General features: G+C 34.6%; 1 protein-coding gene across 11 annotated transcripts in view; it reads left to right on the forward strand.

The window, feature by feature from the left end:
* The window catches only part of AMPdeam (AMP deaminase), a 118,402-nt gene that overhangs the window by 51,985 nt on the left and 42,679 nt on the right, over positions 1–23,738 (forward strand). For all 11 annotated transcript variants that reach the window (XM_089641195.1, XM_089641197.1, XM_089641196.1 and 8 more), the window contains one exon: positions 16,780–16,930. In XM_089641195.1, coding sequence (XP_089497321.1) covers positions 16,780–16,930 — 151 coding nt within the window. The remainder of the gene's footprint in view (positions 1–16,779; positions 16,931–23,738) is intronic.

Here is a 23,738-nt window from a genome sequence, read left to right on the forward strand (position 1 = left end):
TTTTCCTTTGGGGAAGACTTAACCCGGACAACTAAATCGGAAGTTTAAAAAAAAAAAAAAAAAAATTATTGTCTTCTTTTCTTAGTAACATATAGAGATAATGATATCCTCACTGGGATCTCCCGTGCTGAGGATTTCATTTACATATTATAATTTAATTGTAAGAAATTAATATTACAACAAAGTAACATATGAATTTAATATATATTTTAATATATATATTTTTTTTTTAATAATTTTAAAATAAGTAAGATTGTTTTTTTGTATAGTTCAGTTTAGTAGATTCGGTTTTAGTCTGTGTTTGATATCAGTATATTTTCTATTTCAGATCTCCCTATATTAAAGTATCCAGCTTTTTATTTGAGATTTAAATGTTATAATGTTGATGTTTTTGAGTGAGAGTACATTATGTACAATAAACACATCATTATGAGATACAACCGTTCCTCATAATATTTGGTAATTTTTTTTTCATTAACTTTATTATTCTATTTTATTTTATTTATTTTTAGTTTTATTGAATGTCATTAAATTGTAAATTGGGAGCGTCAGCACGGGCAAGCACCTAGTAAGGCCCACATTATCAAATAATTTTTTAAAATATGTAAAGTTATTGTATCAATTTTTTTTTTAAGTTCTCTACAAGAGTATTATTTTTTCCTCGTTTTTTTCTAATTAATTTATTAGAATGTTATAAAAATTGTTTTTGTAATTGATTTATCTCCGAGGAAAACAGTGATCCGGTAGCTGCTTCTTATCGCTATCGCAAGTTTGGAGCTTATATCGGCTTCATGAGATGTGTTGTTACATTACTTCGGACATAATATTATTTTCATTTATTTATAATATATTGTCTGGGCCGCGTAATCTGTTATCTTAACCTCTGAGTTCGCAGTTCGCAGCATCCATGATGTGCACCGTAGTTACAAGAAAACTGTGTCACGTGACGGTATACAAGAGTAAATAGTGTTAAACTAGCGTAGACTACTGAAAAATCTCGGGATATTTTAATTGTTAGTAATTAAGCTTTCTTCAAAATTGAAAAAAAACCGCAAACCCTTTGAAAAATCATGAAATTTCACTTTTTTCGATAACCCTACACAGGAGGCCCCGAGGAAAATAATTTCCCTCAGGGCCTATGTCATCTTTGGGGATGCTGTGTGAAGTTTTGGGAAGGAGAATTGTATGAAGGGTGGGTAGGAATTTAGGGATCAGTTTGTCCAGGAGTGACGTATTCTAGTAAATTTAATGTTTTATAATAAAAATAATAAATAAATAAGATTATTCCTGAGACACAACCCAAGAAGTACACATTTCAAATATAGATAAAAAATATTTTTCTTGTAAATTTTTATTTATTTTATATGTAGGTACTTTATGGCTTATCTAAATTCTTGGCACAATTAGTTCCAATAAACACTTTTATATAATGTGAAAATGTATAACTAGTTAAAAAATATACAAAAAAATTGACGCTTAAATTCAAAACAAATCCTTTAATTTATTTTTATTTTTTGTGAATACTTCACAAAAGTCCCAACTGCTCCCAACCGTCTGGAGCCAGTGAGACGATGGCGTCCCCGATTGGGATATGTTGTGAGGCTGAAGGTAGTGGGGAGGAGGAAGGTGGGGAAATCAGTTATTCAGATCTGGTCACCAAACACGGCTAAAGCCGTTTCAAGCAACGCTTCAATTCTGAATTGTGATCTTACACCTGGGCGATACTAAGAGTATCTTCCACTCGTTCCGCAAATGTACCTTAAATTATTTGTTTAATGATTAAATTCTAAAAATTTACTTACCGGGATTTTAACTTGCGACCTCCGGATTGCTACTGGGGAGTCTTACTCCTCGACCACTTAAGCCAGAGATACAATCTTCTTTTCTTCTCTTTATTTCTTGTCTAGTTGTACAAAATATGATGTCAATTAATTTAAATTTTGCCTGTCCTAAAACGGGAATCTCTCTTAGTTGCGAGACAAAACATTTTTCAAATGTATATAATAAACTAATAAACAATAAAAACACCGACAGACAAAACCACAATCGAAATAAGTATATTTGATGATAATCACAAAGGTTTTATAAGTCAGGAGGGTAGGTAGTTACATGCTCTGTAATTACAGTTGGTTATTTCAAGCCAAGTAACATTTGGTTGACAAATCAAACCGGCGATTAGCGCCAACTAGATTTTTTAAATATTTTAACGTTCTCGTTCAAACGTCACTAGAGATGTAGATCTAGTGAATTTTATAATGTGTAAACTAGCCGAAGTTGTACGGGCTATTCGCAGAGTTTTTCGAAATCAAACACGGACAAAAATTTTCCTCATTTCCAGTGGTCACACTTTCATCAAGAAGTATCAACATTCAGTTTTATGGGGTGGGAAATGGGGATGGGTTGGTTTTTAGAAATCTCATGTACACAGTCATCTTTCAACAAATTTTCATCAACCTCGGAATAAAACTGTAGATTTATTTTTAAATAAAGTCATTCTGCCACATACACTCGTCTTTATACACGGTGTCCGGAAACTCGTATTACAAGAGGAAAACTGGAGAGTCGATTTTGTGTTACAACTTTTTTGATTATATATTTCGTTTTTAAGTAAATGGAGTCAATCCTTGGAATTAATGTTATATTTGGAAAACGAATCGGTCACTACGGGTAAATATAAGCTGTTTGACGTCTTTTAAAATTTGTCGAAGCGCTGTCCTGGATCCAAAAGTTTTTTATGCCTTTAATTCCCGAAAAAAAAGAAGAAAATAAATAAGTCGAAATACTTTTTTAAGTTCTGTATTTGATATAGACGAGTTTCCCGCTTGTACTATGAATTTCCGGACATCGCGTATAACCTATAGCTATATAGATGCACCATGTTTACTATCATCCTACAAATATAACTGAGCATTTATCAGTGTAATCTATTTTTGCATTTCATTTTGCAAATGTGTACATAAATTAATAATAAATGGAAAATTTTCTTGACACTTTTAATATTTGTGAATTTTCCATTTCAACTGTAACAACCTCGTGATATTTCATATCTCATAATAATTTGTACTGCCTACCAGTAGGTACCTACCTACCTGCCTTTGTTTCAACAAAGGGCTCTATACGAATTAGAAAATCTCAACATGACAGTAGTTCTCTTGTAATGTGCTAGTACCAGTAGGTACATTAATGATTTAATAATCTTCTTCAACGCCTATTATTCCATGTTCCCAATCGCAACAGCAGACAGTCGCTTACATATCCCTCATTGTAAGACGAATTCCAAACAAAACTCATTTATCTACAGATCCACACACTCTTTTAACTTAAATTATAACCATATTGACATATTTAACTCGACTTTACGCGACATAAAACAAAAACTCAATAATCAACAAAACTCAAACTAGAAGTTCAATTCCTATATATTCCCGTCCTTTGCCTCTTAATCCTTATCCTATATTTCCCCCTCCTCCCCCCCACCCTCCTTTATTTTAATATTTTTAATATTTTCTAACTAAACAAGAAATTAATTTAAGAGAACATCTCTATGCCATTGTACACCATTGTAACACAATTAACTATTCATCAGTGGAAAGTTCATAATTGGCATAATTAATAATATTATTATTGTATCATTATATAATTAAAGATTTACTGTCAACTTTTCCAAATAAATAAATAAATAAATGATTAATTTCTATTGGGTTACCTCGTTTGAACTTGGCGTTGTTAGTTAGTTGTCATCCGCCATTTAATTTTATTACCCACCTCACGTATTCAATGATTCGTAATACTGATTACTGGCAGTCATAGACATTGTAGTGTTGTATTTGGTTGTAGTTTCGATACCGCCCTCCAGATGTCGGTATAGTGTGTTTTAATTATTCAGTTAAGGTAGTTTTACGGGTTTTTATAGAAAGGCAGAGATAGCATGTCGGTTGTACCCGAATGGGCCGAGTGCGCCGAGACTAGCCGATTCCTAGACAGGGAGCTTTGATTTGCGTCCCGTGTTATAATAACTCATACCCTCTGATAGAACGGACGAATGTCCTGCTAGAGATTAATTGTAATTATCTTACGATAATAATGTACTCGTAATCTTTGACGAAAGGGGAACCAATTTGAGCGGAGCGCTGGAGACGGCGTGACCGTCCCACTTGAGATGATTTGTCAATAAATGAATCTGACAGTATACAGGCAACTCGCATTGTAATATCTCCATTTGGTCCTAGAAAATAAAATCTGCTTACGAATTACGACAGGGATAACTGCCCGGTGTACATAGCGGCCCTCAAGAAAGACCTTGCTACAATAAACTATGGGGTGTAATATACATGAACGAATCTTAAATGAAGCGCAAAATATTGTTGACATAGACACACTTAATTTTCTCGACGCCTCAAAGGTATCCACACATTTTAAAGGCAATTACTGCTTGAAAATACTAAAATCAAAATAACAGAAGTGTTACCAAAAATATTGATAATTTATTAGTTGCCTTAGAACAAATAAAAATAAATTTTGATGTCATCATCTTTACCGAATGCTGGATTAATGACGACTTCATTGCGCCCAACCATTGATGTATTATTTATTCTATGCGCCAAACATACAAGGCTACGATGTTTTCTCATCAAAAAACCGTAGTGATGGAGTGATAGTTTACACAAAATATTCTATTTTTGGTTCAATGATTCCCCCTTCTATATTAGAAGCAAACAGTGTGTGCATACAATGTCTTGATTCTGTTGTCATCATCGCTATCTATCGGTCTCCTTCATATAGTAATGTACAGAAATTCCTTATCTCACTGAACGAAAACCTTCAAAAACATATCAAATTCACCAACTGCATCATAGCTGGAGACCTGAATATTGATATAATTGGAGACAGGCACCACCAAGCTGACGACTATGAATGTCTTCTTGCAGACTACGGTCTTCGTTCTGCTATCAACTTACCTACCAGAGTCACGCCTTTATCGCAAACATGTATAGACCATATTTATGTCAGGACAAAATTTAATATCTCTGCAACTATAATAAATACGACAGTAACTGACCACTTTTCTACAATGATAGCCTTTTCCAAGAAAAATATAGACAAAAACGACAATCAACAAAATAAAACGCAACTGAAATACACAGATTATGACTATTAGATCATCTCTTGATTCCATAACCTGGGCAAATATTTTAAATGAAACAGATGTTAATGCGGCAATGAAGATTTTCACCGAACAAATAAATATGAATGTGATAAAATACACAACCTTCCGAACGCTGGTCCACAAAAATAAAAAAAATTAAACCTTGGATCAACGACAACTTGGTGAAATGTTTACATAAGTGCGATAAGCTACATAAACAGGCATCAAACTCGCCGAATAATATAAGGCTCCAAAATTACTACAAAAAATATAGGAATATCTCCCGATCGATAGTAAAACGAACTAAAGAAGAATATTATAGACGATAAATTAAAGAAAACAAAGAAGACCCGAATGTATTATGGAACGCAGTAAAGGAAATTAACAAGATAAATAGGAAACCAGTAGAACAAATCAAACAAATAGAAGTTAATGATATAATAATAAATGACCAGACTGATATTGCTAACACATTAAATAATTACTTTGCAGACATTGGTCAAACATTAGCCCGAAAACTATTGAATGGAATGAACACTGATGAACATACACTTGCTGACAAATACATGACGAATGCCCGAGATACATTTAGAATTAAAACTTTCCAAACCAAAGATATAATACATCACATAAACAAACTGAGAAACGATTGTGCGACTGGACTTGACAAACTTGACACGAAACTTATAAAAGAAATAAAATATCAAATTGCTCTTCCCTTCACATACATCTGTAATCTCAGTATCACTAGCGGTATATTCCCCAGCCATTTTAAAAGTGCAAACATAGTGCCTATTTATAAATCTAGAGACAAAAATAATCCCACAAACTACAGGCCTATCTCACTTTTAAATGTTTATTTATTTATTTATTAATCTTATGTTAGCTCACATCTTCGTGTGTGCTAATAGTTTTATAAACATATAAACATGTACATTGTTTGGCAAACATAATCTTTCTTTAAATATTTCAATAAAGTCACAAAAAAAGAAACATTAATAATTGAGATAGACATATTTTCTTAATTCATTTTTGAACTTATTAATATTTTCTATCACAGCAATTTCCTTCAGGATTTTGTTATAGAGTTGAACGACCTGGTACATCAGAGATTTTTGGGTGCTGTTTTTTTTCTTCTTGGCAATCTAATTTGCTTAGAATTTCTCGTCCCGTGTCCGTGTATCTCGTTATTGTAATTTATTTTTCTTTTCAGTTCCTTAGACATCATCCCTATGTTAATTTTATTTATTTATTTATTTATTTATTTATTTAGACGCCGTAAAAGGCTTTTACAATATACATGATTTATGTTTACAGTGGTTCACAGGAGCGAAACAGTATTATGTTAAACAGAATAATTACTGAGAAATTATGTTGAAAATTAAACAAGAATAACATCTGGTATACATAGGTACAATAGCATTTTTATTTTCAATCCGTACAGTAGTTTAGTATTGAGGTTATTGTTACCTTCAATATTGGATTTGGTTGAATTTGCTGAGAACTAAGAGTTAGCTCTATTGAAACAGGGCTGTCAGTAAGACATCTCATAACAATTTTGGGAAAAATTATAGTTTTGATTAAGTATATAAAATTATTAGATAACACTCTTCTGTCTGATATCTGATGTAAGTGCATAGTTTAGGTTCTGTGATAACTTATGAATAGAATGGTATTATGCCTAATAACTTTGATAATTACGACAGAGGTATGTTATTATAGCCTTCTTATAACTATATTCCGTGCAGTTGAATACATCTACTACTTCTGAGAAAGCATTGCCAACTGCATGCAATCTAGGTATAAGCGAGTTTCTAAATGACTCAGTCCTGATATTGTTATTGAAATTAAAAAGAATTTTGGATCGAGTGGTTCTAGTGGGTATAAAAATAAGTACATTCAAATACACAGTTTGCTTCACCGTCAAAATATTCAGCTCCTTTAACATGTCTCTTATCCGTGTGTATATGTTGCGCTTAAGTGTTATTCGCATTGCTTTATTTTGCAGTATTTGCATTTTTTCATTTTCTCTTTATTGCAGAGAAAAAGAAAAAGAATAATAAGTGCTCACTAAAGTACTCGAAAATCTAGTAAAAGTACAATTTGTAGACTACTTAGACAAACATAAAATCTTATCAGAAAACCAGTATGGTTTTCGAAAGAATATGGGAGCACAAGATGCAATATTAAAAGTAACAGAGACCATTCTAAAAAATGTTGACCAAAAAAAAAGTTGCATTACGGTATTTCTGGATCTGAGCAAAGCTTTTGATATAGTGTCCCACAAAATCCTTCTTAAAAAACTGGAAAACATAGGTATTAAAAATTCAGCATATAACTGGTTTAAATCATATATAACTGAACGCAGCCACTCACTAAAAGTAGACAATATAACAAGCCCAAATAGATACATAACTTACGGAGTTCCCCAAGGAAGTACATTAGGACCCATCCTGTTCTTACTATATATTAATTCCTTATGTCAGCTTGACATAAGTGGAGATGTTATTTGCTTTGCGGATGACACTGTTCTTGTTTTTACTTCGGATTCTTGGACAAGTGTATATAAAAATTCAACTGAAGGAATAAACAAGATTAAATATTGTTTAGACAATAATCTGCTGACACTAAATATAGATAAAACAAAGTACATGACATTTAGCATCGACAACCAAGATTCGATGAAAACTTAACCATTCATGACTGCACATCTAAAAACAACTGCCTATGCAACCCATTAACACGAACCCAGGTAATTAAATACTTAGGCATTTACATTGACAACTATTTTAGATGGACAGAACAAATAAATAAAACAGCGGGTAAAGTTAGAAAACTGATATATTTCTTTAAGAACATACGAAACATAATGCAAACGAAGACTAAAAACAATATATTACGCACTAGCCCAATCAATTATCACTCACGGTATGATTGGTTGGGGTGGTGCTGCTAAAACTAATATGGACCCCCTTGTCAAAGCGCAAAAAGCCTTAATTAAAGTTATCACAAAAAAAACCTTACAGATTCTCGACAATACAGTTATTTAAGGACTTCACCGTACTGAACATACAGAAACTATACATAAAAATTATAACTCTATATAACCAAAATAACAAACTTAACCATTATACTATACAACACAATTACGAAACAAGAAACAGACATCGACACATGACCCCGAAGATAAATACCACCTATCGACAAAGACATTTTCATAATCTGGCCCCAAAAATTTTCAATTTATTGGAAAAAGATATTAAAGACCTGGCAACAAGTGTAAATATAAGACACAAAATCCACACATGGATAGTCAACAAAGGCATTGTATACTGCGGACAGTGCGGACAGATAACATCTACAATACCATAAATTATAGCACACTCCACGCCTGAATTTTCTTTTGTTCTCATACATTTATTTGTATTTTCATTATATCTTATGTTTTTTTTATAAATTTTTATCTATCTAATTATTTATCTTTTTTATTTATCTTTTTTATATATCTTTTTATTTATATCTTTGATTCTATGTAAATTCGCATTATCTAAAATTAGATCAAACTCCCGCCACCTCGGAACAGGCTCAGCCTAGTGAGGTGGATTATACCGAAAAAAAATTATGTCAATTTATTGGTTAGTAAATAATAAATAAAAAGAATTACTTTTTAAAATGGCGCGCAAATTGCTGGCTGCGTAAAAAACTTAACTACGTATCCCAAATCGGGTAACAAAAGTTCGGGCTTGTTTCCAAAATGTAATAACACTTTTAAAAATGTCAATCAGTTCATTTTTTGTATGTTTTTATTTTGTTTACATTTTTATATCTAGTATAAGCCTTTATTAACTACTAACAATTTATTTGTATGAAATGTAGGCACACTTTGCACTACATCTAAAACTTATTCTTTATAGCATTTAAGCATGAAAAGCAGCAAAGCTTTTAGCTTCTTTAACATCTGTTGATAGTTCATTGATAATCTTAAATTCTTTAAAATAGAGATTATTTTGGGTTCTCGACAAATTTGTTTTCGGAAAATTTAAGGATGAACATTCAGATTCTGCGCCGCAAAGTCCCACAATGGATAGCGCTGTAAAACTTTGCCTTACTTTAGCGAACTTTAAATGTACTTACGACTGATATCATAGTTCATTCAAAGAATTCTCGAACTCTTCTGGTGTCAAAATTATTGTCACGTGGTTTGCCTCCAGCTCTTCGAAATGTTGCCCAGATATTAATTTGAATCTCTATGCTGACAGTGTTAAATAGATTGATGGTCCCGCCGCAACTCCATTGTTACCTTTCTCTTTCTTATATGTGTCTTTTATGAGACAGATGAAGAGGTTACAATTGAGCTATCAGCAGTACTTATATTAATTTGTAACAGAGTAGGTATCAGAGTAGTAGGGTCGAGAACAACTCACAATACTCGTATAGGATAGACTTGGATCCTATATTATGACTGTAAAGGTTTCGTGTTTCACAACGTCGTTAAAATGATTATTTGTGAATGGTCCTGTCGCTTACATCCGCTTCTTTTTGATAAACTACGCATGTATCAGCAAAGAACGCCTTTAGAAGTAATGTGTAAAGTGCATCTATCCCATACTAACCAACCAGTGTATAGCCAGTTTTACAGTCAGTGGGTTAATGGAATATGTAACCAGGGCGGAAAAAAATTAGACGGTTATAAAATCTTTTGTAACAAAATATTGTAGAAAAATTATAAATTATCTTTTACGCTTTCTGTGCCAACTACAAAATGTTGTATGTAAGTACTTATGTAAATGGGCACGACTCTGATATTATCATTTTTTCAGTAATACGCAAGCTTTAGTAGAAAAGGTTATCTGTCGATAAATTATTTTTAGCACAAAGTAATGTTTTAACGTCCGGCATTTAGCTGTGTTGATTTAATTATCATTGTTATTTCGACTGTGGAGTAACGCGAGTTCATACGGCTTGAAATTATCGGAACGCCAAACTGACATTAATTGAATTTATTATTCGTAAATCGTTTCCGACAATAATTATTTTTAAATGTGATTTTTTTATTGTGATTGTTTCAAAGATTCGTTATTATTTTTTAGGGAATAAGTTTTCCCGCTGTGATGTTTATTTTTTAACTAGTAAATAAAAACAAGGGTATTATAGACTAAACTTTGTGTTGTGTTCCCACAAACAGTTATCCAACTCGTCGTGGAAGGAGATTATAAATAATAGGTTCTTTGTGATAAATCAAGGATTTATTAATACTTCGCGTATTACGATGGTGACTCGATAGTCGACCTAACTGGAAGCTGGCGAATTGGAATCTGAAACAGTAAGTTTGTCTGGGAGCATTCTAACTGGTCCTGGTGACTACTGGCCACTAGCTGCCATCTTGCGGACTTCCACGCAAGCTCTATGCACTGCCCTCTATGAGTGCATATGTGAAGCTCTTACTTCCTAACACGTTGCAACACACTTAGTATCTAGTTGGCGTTACATTGTTTTTTTATCATAGTATATCTGCTACAGCATAATTGTGCAGTAATTCAGGTGGGATTCTACAGTGATGTTATAGACCAATATCCTTGTTTTAAGGTCTAATTTTATAATTTTCTGTCTCTATATAAATAAATAATGGAGAGAGAAAAAACTAGACATTGTTTGTGACAGATGTTCAGAACTAACGTGTTAACAGTTTTTTTCCCTGTGCATTGCCAATTTCTATGCGGAAGGATTGAAGCAACGCGACGATTTCATTAAAAATACCTTTCCTAATAGTTATTCTTTTCCAATCCTACCAAATATAATATTATGTCCTACATTAACTTAAATGATGATTAAATCATAAAATACAAACGATCATTGCTTTAATAATTTATTGATGTTCGTTTTTCCCATTTTCCGCGTTTTCTGGGTCCGGAGCCAGATATCTTACCGCTCTGCCACTACGTTCGCCTCGTGCTCTTATTCTCGTGTTTGATAAGCATTATAATTCAGCTTGAAATTAATGTACAGGGCTTGCTGTTCTCGGTGCTATAACTTTTAATTGATTTTCTATTGTGCAAAGTTAACGATGGAACGCGTTCCTCGGGTCTGCTCGATTTGAAAATCAATAAATGTACGATTTAACTTAAATATCCGGAAAACCCAGCTATTTGAATACACGAGTAATAAAATACCTCTATTTATGATATGATTGATGGATGTGCAGAAAAAGATACCCTACCTATTATTGTCCGATCTATTAGTTTCTTCTTCATAAACCAAATTCATGGTAGCTCCCGCCCATTTCAAGCCAGCAGTTCTCCTTAGGTGGTTATTGGTACCGCCGCACAGTGGGGCCGAACCCCCAAAACGTGGCGGAAACCCCGAAACGACGTTTAATTCAAACAAAACTCATCACTCAGGGGTTTTTGAGGTCGCTGATTACGAATTTGAAGTTAAAAATTATCCAAACACAATGGTGGATCCAATATAGCAACGAGACGCATGAAAACCCGAAAATATATAGACAGTAGGAGATCAATAATTACAACAATTAACATACTGAAAACGTCATTGTTTATTAAACTAAATAACAGAATATCAGTCGAAAATATATCGAAGCATTGTTGTCTTAAAATTCAAAACTTAATCTGATTAACCCTATACCCTATCCGAATCAGTATCGCTCTCGAAGTCCTCAGAGTCAGAATCCACATCAGAGTCTTCCGTGTTCAGTCGTGGTGCGATTTGAATTTCAGGAGAAAGTAATAATCCTATTGCCTCCTTTGATAAACTTTTCATTTTCTTCTGTGGCAGTTTTCTGATGCTGGAGATGTATGGATCGGAAGTTACCAGAAGCCGCTTGAAAACGTCTTCCATTGTTTTTACTCGCGAACACTTTCTGGAAAAGTCTTCGCGATATCTTTTAATATCCTTGTTCCTCGCTTCCTGTGCTTCTTCGGATAACTGACCGATTGGTAGCAATGCGTGAGCTACAATTTGTGGACCGTGAATCAATAACTTATGCACCGTAGGCATATAATACCATGGATACAGCTCAACGAATTTCCTCGCAGTTGTCAGCGTATAATTATGGAACTTATCAGAATTGATTTCATGTCCACTCGAAATGACTTGTAAGATGACGTGAAACCGTTCTATCAAATCTATGTCCAATGATGTTATGAGAGCAGATGTCTTCGAATTTTCAAAAAAGCGTCGAGCTGTATTTCCATCATTGGTATTTCCGAAACCAGGTTTCGGACGATCGACAATAAGTCCCAGTTTTGATCTGAATCCCTTTTGAATGATCTTCTTGCGCGTGTCTACCATCTCTTTTTCTTCGGCACTGCGTGCTTGCCATTTTTTTAAGCCAAGTTTATACGACAAATGCAAGCAGCATTCAAAAAACCTTATCCAAGCATGTAATATTGAAAGTCCAAACTTCAGATTCTCTTCTTTGACTTCTTTTTGCAAAACAGCATCGATGTTATTGAAATCTTTGCTAGTACTTCCACATAAATAGCATCGTTGCGTAGAGTTTATGGATGCGACTGCGTTGCATACTTTGCCATCGATCATTGTGAACGCCATATTGTACGAAACCGAGATTTCTTTCCCATATATTATATTCTCAAAGGGAACAAGTGACTTTATCTGCTCTTCAATATATTGCACCTCACTGACCGTAGATTCTGCACTTTCGTGCAAAAATTGTAGTCTCAGTGGTCTACAAAATCGAGGAGACGATGGTCTAGGATTCTTCCAAATCACGACTACTGCCTCTGATTTTGGATCCACAGAAATGAGTTGTAAGGGTACTACCGATGTAAAAAATACATTCGCATCTGATACGCGTTCATCCTCAAATGTTTGTTTATATTCACTTTGTCCTGAACTTCCGTCACAACCCCATTTGAAAATGAATTTCATGTGGCTAACATTCGCTTGATCCAAACTGCGAATGATATCTTCTTGGCATAGTAAAATACGGTCGGTTGTATGATCCAATAAAGCTTGTAGCTGAACTTCAGCCATGCTTTCTGTAATGGTGATAGCAGTATTAGGTGGATAGCAACGTTTTTTCGCTTCTGCCAATTTCTTGTATGAAGGATACAGCTTGCAGTTATTCTCATTACTTGTTATTCTCAATCCCTGATATTGATTCTTTGTGAATTTGTACTCAATATATAACGAAAGTGCGGCTTCGGAGGACAAAGTTTTCTCGCTTGTCGCGGTCAATTGGAAAGCCTGTCGATACTTCAAAGCTCTCGATGGACTTGTCATTGTTATTTCATAAAGAACCTTTGAAGCATCCAATTTACCTGCAGAGCGCAGGCTCATTTGAGTAGCATAAGCTAACTCTTGTGGCGTCAAAGTTTCGCGAACTGATTGGGTTCTTTCGCGTTTCGACCTCTTGCTCAATAATTCAAAATCCCCAGAAGGACGACCACTGCACGTACTAGTCGATGGCAGATCACAGTCAGCTTGATAATTGCCACTAACAATAGGTGCCGGAAATGAAACGGATGCATTCAGCCATTCATTATTCCGTTTCAAAAAGGGATTCTCTGTCCTGTTAGCTTTTTGCCACCTTGTTCTCATTTGATTAAACAATATAGAAAGCGAGACTCTCATGTCCTCAGGTACCTGCAACGGTCGATCAATTTTTCCGGAAAGTTGTTCCTCCAGAAAAGGGATTATTTCAGGTAGGCCATCATTCAACCGGTGTTTAACGATGTTGAATATTTCTTGCCGAGTGAATTTCACACACTCTTCATCCGAATCTGTATGAAAAATATTACTTTAGCATTAGCAACAAATTAATTACAGAAAAATAATCAAATATCGTAAGCGTGCTGCATGGGAAAAATAGTTCTGAAGCCTGCCGCACCGCGCGCTACATCGACCGCGGTGCACCGCCATGTTGTGATACGTTATTTGGGACGCACACGCTCGAAGAAAAATTCATTATACAAGAGAATAGGCAGATTTAGGCAGCTGATTTTTGTCAATTCCATCAGATAATTGTTTATTCTATAGTCTGGGAGTTGTAATTCCGCATGATATTGCAAAAAATGCTACTTTTGCTCTAGTTGAAAATACAAGTACAGAAAATCATGCTATTTTTGTACAAGCGTCGAAATATGTGTAATATAAAAAGGATAACCATTAGATTTAAAACTTATTAGTATATGAATATTTTCTACATACCTGAGGCAATCGTTTCCATTTTGTAGAATTGTAATTCTTTACTTCACTACTTAATTATGAACTCACTAATCGACGGTAAATTTGACTAGTTTCGACAGCGACACGTGTGCTCTTGACAAAGGTCAACTTCGAACTGAAATGGTTTGACAGATCCCGAAGGTAGGGACCTATCCGTTCGGAGTGAGATGCACGAACCCTTCCCCCACCCGCTTCATTCCTTGAAATACCCCGAATCGAACATTCATTTTTCGGGGTTTCCGCCACGTTTTGGCGATTTGGCCCCACTGTGCGCCGCCCCGGTAACCATTCATTGGACAACCGACACCTTTGCCATAGGTCACTCCGAGTCGTTTGCTACGTTTGCTTATTTAGCAGGAGTGCCCGGGTTCATTGGGTGAAGTCTGTCTAGGCCTTGGTGGGGAATGCATCTGCCCACCGATTGCGTGACCCTTTGGCCTATCTAGCCGGACTCACTCGACCTATCGCTTTGCACGCAAGGGATGGAATGGATTTATTCGTCATTCCTGGATACACTGAACCCCAGATTCCTGCCTACCACCACTCACACCTTTTTTTCCTTCCCAGGACTCCTTTTCTTTTTAAAAAAACCCACAAAACAGCTTCCCCGAAGAAGACGTTGGCTCTGAAGGGAATTATTTTTCTTGTGTAGAGTAAATGTAAAAAAAATACCAATGCCTTCCACCGCAGTGGGAGGGTTAGATTCAAACGTCCGTCCCTCCTCGTCACACTGACCCACAGATTCCTCCTACACACCGGTTTTCCAATAAGAGGTGTTATTTTGATTATCAATCGTAAAAGATCAATGATTTCGTTGCTTGTGTGGCACGTAGCGCCGTCTTGTTGAAAGTAAACGTTGTCCAGGTCAATACCATCCAATTCCGGCCATAAAAAATATTAATAATCTCTCGATAGCGCAATCCATTCACCGTAACTGTTGCTCCAGCCTCATTTTCGAAAAAGTAAGGTCCAATGACTGCGCCGGACCATAAACTGCACCAAACAGTCACACGTTGAGGATAGAGAGGATATTCAACAATTCAACAACGGTGACGAAGCCACCGACATGGAAATGGCCCTCATCACTCAAGATGATTTGCATTTGATTCACTCGAGTGAATTTTAATAATATCAATGCGTTGTTGAAACGTGTATCGTTCCATTTTTATTAATAACGTAGTTTCTACTTGTCAAATGTCAAAAACTGACAGCTTCAAAATTATGGTCTACCGAAATAGCGGGCTATTCAAAATAACACCTCTTATTGGAAAACCCTGTATTTTCCTTCCCACGAATTCCTCTCCTTGCTTTACTTGAAAAAAAACCTCCATAAGCAACACAAAGCATCATCAAAAATGACACAGACTCCAAGGGAAATTATTTTCCTCTGGGTCTCCTGTGTGGAATTAATGTAAAAAACCCCAATAAATCCTCTAACCCTCTTATTCGTCGCGCTCCATTACCAGCGTAGGCCCACTTGAGTGTGTCGACCCACCTGCGTGTGGAGATTGTGATAGTAATGTCACCTATCTAGTTTGGCTCCTAATCACCTCATTAGTCATGCTATCATTCCTGAAAATACCTAGAACGGCGCTTTGTGTATTGACTGACGACCATTTCTGTAACAACGTTCTTGGTGACAGCAGATACCCTATTATAATACCTCCAACATCTGTCATTTCCCATACATTCTGATGGAAACATGCTACACTAGCGCCACCTACCGGCATGAGTTTATGTGAATATATTCTTAAGAATTCTAGACATCGAAAAAAAAATGATAACCCACGTACGACCTAACTACTTTTTTGCTACAGTGGCTAATAACTCTGTCTTTGGTGGTTTAGAACGTTAATAAAATACTTACATATTTATGAGAAATTTTACAAAAAGATTTCAATATATTTAATATATTCGATAATTTAAAACAAAAATATTTTTGAACATCGACATTGACGATGATTTATAACTTTAAAATTAACTCAGAGTGCTACATGGAACTAACACAACTTTACTAAATTACCTTTTTTTTAAAATTATGTTTTCATGGTCTAATCCACGTTTTACGTAATATTCGAATAATATTGGAAATGTATTTGATGTTTGTAATTATTATATCCGACATTTTAATGTATGTTTTATCAATATTGATCAAAATACAAATTAGAAAGCGCAAAAAACGCCACTAAGTACTAAATAAATTCAATTTGCCGCCATTGAAAGGAATGTCTAAGTCCATATATGCTACACTAGCGTTTCTAGCGGCCAGAGTTGTTGATCCATTATTTTATTGGGTATTTGGTGAGCGACCATAATATTTGGACTGTACACCCGAGCAGATACTGGTTGTATTGATTGGTGGTGAGTTTTTTAGTGGTACGAACATGATTATACCTGTTTAACACTCGTGTTGTTTGTTATTGTAGGAAGCGAGAGCCCCACATCGCCCTTCCCGCCCTCCGCGGGGGCCGAGGGGCGCGACCTGCCCAACGAGCTCTCGGCGCCCTACGAGGTGCCCCAGTTCCCCATCGAGCAGATCGAGAAGAAGCTGGCCATACAGCGGCAGCTGAACGTCAAGTGAGTACCCTTACCAACATTCAATTCTGGCAAGACAGGACTACGCTTTTGCACGGAACGACGGCCAGCCTCTTAAGAGGGTAGCAGAGATAACGATTTTGTCGAAATTTACTAAAATAGTTAAAAAATTGGTCGACTGTGTCGCCCTCGTCGTATTTTGTAGACAATCCGCCAAAAGTTTACTGAACAAGTGGTTTGATCCTACTATCTGGGCATAAACACCCGAGGTCTCCCGATCGACAACAACGAACATTCCCGATGACAAATTAAAAATAGCGTGTTTTATCTTGGCCGTTTATCTAGTAGCTGGCTTTCAATTTTTCCCTACAATGTGGGAATTTTCCCTTGAGATTCCCTAATGTGTTGATAAACATTATATGAACGGCTTTTTAAAAACTGGCGGATATCCACGATTAAAATAATTTGATTTTATAAGTAAACTATAAGCTTTTTACTGGGTTTAACCACTACTATTTATGCTTATTTTAGTTTCGAAATACATAATGTCGAAAGAGATCTCCAAGTTTTATGTAAATCTGCATCTTCTCCATATGAAATAATTATTAGAGAGGTATCGATTTAATTAACATGTAAACTAAAATTCCCTATAAAATTGTAAGAATTTAGGAAAAAATATTTTTTCCCCAAATATTTGATATATTTCAATTCGATGAAAACACCACTCGCAAGCGGTCGGCTCTCGGCGTCGGCTCCTTCCGTCCGGCCGCCAAAACTCTGTGCGGTATTTGATTCCGGTCTCACTAAAATTGACAGGGGATCTATTCTAAATCATTAGGAATTTTTAATTTCTAATAAATATATTTATTTGTCTATATTTTAATAACAATATTGTTCTACTATCCAATATATAAAGCCTTGCTTACTTTCATTCTAACTTCCTTAAAATAAATCAATTTCGATGTTTCACATCTGCCAGGCATCCATCCCATGATGCCAAGCATACCAATAAGTAGGTACCTACCTACCTTTGGAATACGTATACCTGTACGCGGTATCCGGAAACCACAATAGTAGTAAAAGTGGGAAACCTGATGAAAATGCATCACGTTTGGAGGAAATGTTTTTGGGATAACTTTGTACGCGGTATCCGGAAACTACAATAGTAGTAAAAGTGGGAAACCTGATGAAAATGCATCACGTTTGGAGGAAATGTTTTTGGGATAACTTTGTACGCGGTATCCGGAAACTACAATAGTAGTAAAAGTGGGAAACCTGATGAAAATGCATCACGTTTGGAGGAAATGTTTTTGGGATAACTTTGTACGCGGTATCCGGAAACTACAATAGTAGTAAAAGTGGGAAACCTGATTAAAATGCATCACGTTTGGAGGAAATGTTTTTGGGATAACTTTGTACGCGGTATCCGGAAACTACAATAGTAGTAAAAGTGGGAAACCTGATGAAAATGCATCACGTTTGGAGGAAATGTTTTTGGGATAACTTTGTACGCGGTATCCGGAAACTACAATAGTAGTAAAAGTGGGAAACCTGATGAAAATGCATCACGTTTGGAGGAAATGTTTTTGGGATAACTTTTTGTTTTATTCGAACTATCGTTTTCGGGTAAATCGAATCTGAAGTAGGAATTTTTAGATTAAGTTTGAAAAAAAAATCGTTAGTCATAAAATATATTTTAATTACCATACACAGTGTCCGGAAACTCGTAGTAGGTACAAGCGGGAAACTGGTGAATCTGCAGCACATTTGGAGTCGATTTCGTGGTACAGCTTTTAAATTATCTATTTCGAGTAAATCGAATCCGAATATGGACTTTTTGGTAAATTTGAAAAAAATAAGTTAGCTATAATGTATATTTTAATTACTACGCTATCCACACCCTTACTTACGCTTTCAAATGACATAAAATCAAAATGGCGCCTATTGACGATTTGGTGTTGCTTAAATTTGACGAGAGTTTGAAAGAAACACAAAAAGCGAGGATTCGGTGGACATAATTACACATAAGTTTCATGGTAAAGTCGACGCCCCAGAGTTTGACGGTAGGTCGGAAGAAAGCGGAATTAGATTACAAGTAGCGTTATTAAGTTTCAAGTTACAAGATTCGTCAGTATTTTGAAATCACTGCAATCAAAAACCGACATGGGCAACGTTACGACAATTTACGAAACTAAAATCACAGAATTTGAAAATATTCCTACTTCTTTTACACTCTAAAGACAGGTTGTTTAAGAGAATTTGAACAATTCGTCAAATTTCAACGTTCGTTTTCAGGTTCTGTGAAAGTCCTATTCAAGTTCTTTTATTATATCATTATAGGTTAGTTTCTTGTTAGAACCGAAATAATAACAGAACTTAAAAATTCATTTTTGAATTTGAAGAATTGTTCAAATTATACGAAACAATCCGTCCTTAGGATGGGTTGTTTCATAGAATTTGAACAATTCATCAAATTTCAACATTCATTTTCGTGTTCTGTGAAAGACCTATTAAATTTCTGTTATTATATCATTATAGGTTAGTTGTTTGACAGAACTGAAATAATAACAAAACTTGAAAATTAACTTTGGAATTTGAAGAATTGTTCACATTCTCTGTAACAACCCGTCCTAAATTATACTCAAATATCTTCGAATAAATTCGTAAATAAAATCGATATAAGTACAAGTGTTTTGTAGTATCTAACAGTTTCATTTTATACCCTGAAGATGCTTGTGCTAAGTGAAACCGGTCGGTCATAGAAAATTAAATAAATCAAATTTCGTGGTTATAAACAGATAATTGTTTTATTTTCATTGATATGTCAAACCACAGTGACTGCTTTCTACCAAAAAATAAGGTGAGAACATCATCAAGGTCGGGGTCCAGATTATTCCAACCGCCTGCTAATTGAGATATCAGAGCCAATGTCAATCTACCACAATAAAAGTCCAAGTGTTTTGTTGAAGCCGGAGTTTTATTTGATAAGAGAGTTTTTGAGAAAACCCAGGAGACGCAACAGTTACAACAGATTATTGTATGTAAAAGTACAAGAAGTATTTTTCTTTTGTACGACCCCTAAGAAAAAGAAGGTCATTTATTGACCCGACCTACTTACTACCTATGTTGACTTATTGCCAGTCTTCTACGTTCTAAACCAAGTAGCGGAAAATTTCCTGATTATTAATCCATTTTCAAATAACCATACGTTTTACGACCTCTATAAGGGCAGCGTTTCATGTATTCGATTCTAACGAGGAAATATTCAATGTAGGGTTATGAACTATTTAATTACTTTGGGGAAGTTTCGCCGATTTCAAGATGTGACTGAAACATTTTTTACCGTTTAAACTTTATATCCTTTAAACTATAACCTACTTAAGGCCCCCCCGTAGTAAGTGTTCAAAGGTGGTTTGACAGGGAGATATGTAATACAAATTGTTGAGGGAGCGCGCTAATATTTAAAAAAAAACGATAATAATTAAGCGAAAATGGTGAAAATATTTAATAAAACACAACTCGTTTGAAATAGAGCAAAACTCTCTCTTTAAATGCTTCCGTTGCATTTAAAGATACACTGAATTTTGTCACGCTTATAACATATTAAATAATAGAACAAAACTTGCTTTTAATAATTTTTGCGATTTTTTTCTATCGAGGGAATTTCATATATTGCATAGGAACGATTGCATATATTTTTATATTCTTCTTATTTGTCTCTTGTAACTTATATATTAGGAACATTGATTTATCCTTAGTCATTGATTAGGAACCTATATTATTATGCCATCTACAATTTCGAAATTCTGATTTTTATTATTTTATCTCTTTTTCTATTATCGCTTTTATTATATACTAGCTGTATCCCGCCACGCTTTGCCGTGGCTCAGTGTGTCTGTGCAGATAGAGAAACCAAAGCGCGTATTGCTTTTACGACCAACAGATGGCGCTGTTGTTAATAATAAACATGTCACTGTTTTTCAAAAAAGCATGTTTTAACCTGTCACAGGTAATAATATATGTATAGAAAAAATATTCGATTCTGATTTAGACGTAGATAACTTGAAACTATAATTTATTACATTTATTTAAACAATACGTATTTACGTGTTAACAATCTCACGTCCGGCATAATTGTGTTGATTTATTTGCGTACTCGAATACAATTCGAGTTAAGAAAAATATTCTGTTTTTATCTAAGTCCACTTTTCTTGGTCATTTTAAAATTTTTGGCAAATGTTCTAATTTTGTAATTCTGCCGGCTTTGAAATAATATTTCATCACTTGCTCACACACGTAGAACTCGCACTCGACAAAAGATGTATATTTATGGCTTCAATCATGTCTGTCAATGCCGGCTTCTTCATTTCGTTATTATTGGAATATAAATCCTTTTGGGAGATGTCGACAGAATAAATATTACAGTCGATGTTACTCAATAACCGAATATTTTACAATCTACATTTGCATGCAATCAAAAATTGCGTTCTTAAATTAAATCTGTATCGCAGACACTATTAGATTCACAGAGACCGTTCTGATCTCAAATTGTAGCAAATTTAGGACGGGTTGCTTAAAGGAATTTGAACAATTCATAAAATTTCAAGGTTGATTTTTAAGTTCTGTGAAGGTTCTATTCAAGTTTTGTTATCGTTTCAGCTATGTAATACAACTGGCCAATAATGATATAATAACAAAACTTAATAAAACTCAAAACTAATAATTATATCCAACTTAATATTTATCATAAACAATTGTAAATGTTGGTATAGACGCCTGGATATACTTTCATATACCTACGAGAGCTACTCGTTCCAAAATCATGTTTAAATGTAACAATACCAGGACTGGGCATTTCAAACACTCGCTTGTACACCTAGGTGACATGAAGTTAGTCATAGATACGCAGATGTAGCGGATCTATTTAATTGCATGGAATGCGATGAAGTAAATGAAGGCTATCTCTTTAATCAATGTTATTTTAATCTAAGTCTTCTTATGAGTTTTGCATGTTCTTGTATCTCTTATTTTTTATATCCGTCTAGAGTTTCTGATTATTTTGTTATTTCTGATCTCATAGCAGCTTAAATAGCCAAAATGATAACTACCTTATTTGATGTTTGATGCAAGGTAGGATATAATATTTAGATGTGTCTGCTTCCGAACAAATAATGTGTCGTGGTTATTAGTAAAATATAAGACTAATTACTCGTGTCGCGTGTTGTCCCCTTTAATGGCCAGACAGTCTGTATAGTGTTTGCTGATTGGCTGTCGATAATGGGCCTGTTGCATGAAGCGATGTTCCATTATTATTACAACAACATGCAATGGAGGAATTAATGCTAATCTGACGCAAATAATACATTAAATATCCATATATATATTATTCAAATAGAATAGAACTGTAGAACCACTACTAACCTTTATCGGTTCATATGTGGAGATGTGGTCAACGAATGCCCGCTTCATTCATTCCCCGGCGGGATCGACGAGGTTCACATGGCAATGGCTCGCAGACCTAGATGTCTCCCTCTGACCCCCCCACCATACGAAAGAAGAAGATGTGGAGATGAGACGAGGCCGGAAACGAATGGTAAAAGTGGTAAACGGATGATTCTACATCATATTTGGATTATAACAAATTATTATAAGCAATAATTACTCTCCTGAAATGTCCATACAAATTGAAAATATCTCCCGAGTAAAAATAAATGCCGCCGCCGGGAATTGGGTTTGGTTGTATGGGATCCATATTGTATGGATATTTCAGGAGACTAATTATTGCTTATAATGATTTGTTATCCTTTGTGGTAGGCATAAAAAACCTTGTCTTATAAACATTAGTTTAAAATTGTAAAAAAATATTTGAGCTTTCGTTTTTGAGTAAATCCTATCCAAAGTTTGAAATTTTTACAAATTTAAAAAAAATTGTCTCTTCTGGTTTTTATCAGCTGTTTATTGTATTTTAAAATGCGACGAAGCATAGAGCTGTTTCCACAAGTTTTATTTTCTCTTTAGTAGCTGAAACAAAAGGAAAAATAAGACTTTAACTTCTTCCTTTTTTAAACTTCAGTTCTAGAGCTGGTCACATGTAGATTAAAATTATTATTGTATTATTCAGTGTCATAAATTATTTGTAGCACCCACGTGTAGGTATCCAATATCCAACTCACCTTTCTTCGTTTGTTCCTCGGGGCTTGTAGCTAATTGCTGTTCTTAAATAAACATTTTTTTTATAAAAGATAACACGCAAGAGTCAATTTAAACAAAATGAAAAAGAAAATTACCCCATGATACAATTATTTGATATTCCTACGCCAAGTGTTTTGTCTTCTATGTGGCTTCAGTTTAAGAAGTAGTCTTCCGCCCTCAACACGTGAATATTTACACTTGTGTTCTCTGATAAAAACCTAAATACTTACAATTATTTTTATTAGCATTTGTCTTCCATTAATTCTCACTTTAAATTACATCTTCAGTAGGTATCTTAACGGACGGTTTGCATTATTTAGTGCCTGCATACGATTCAGACGTAGATAACTTGAAATTATAATATATTACATGTATTTAAACAATACGTATTTACGTGTTAACAATCTCACGTCTGGCATAATTGTGTTCATTGATTTGCGATTCGTACAGCCTTGCGGTATTGGGTAATCGATGTTTTGATCTCAAATGATCGTAAACAAAAAGATCGTATGTAACAATATGGTAATTATAATTTGATCGTAAATTACTCAAAAAATATCATAAAATAAATGATTTCACGTAAATTGTATATTTTTTTTATTCTAACACGACACACATACATTATTATATATTTTTTAAAGTATGTATCATTCAGTTA

The sequence above is a fragment of the Hesperophylax consimilis genome, chromosome 16 (assembly GCF_061612785.1).
Source record: "Hesperophylax consimilis isolate HC1 chromosome 16, BYU_Hcon_1.0, whole genome shotgun sequence".
NCBI classification, from domain to species: Eukaryota; Metazoa; Arthropoda; class Insecta; order Trichoptera; family Limnephilidae; genus Hesperophylax; species Hesperophylax consimilis.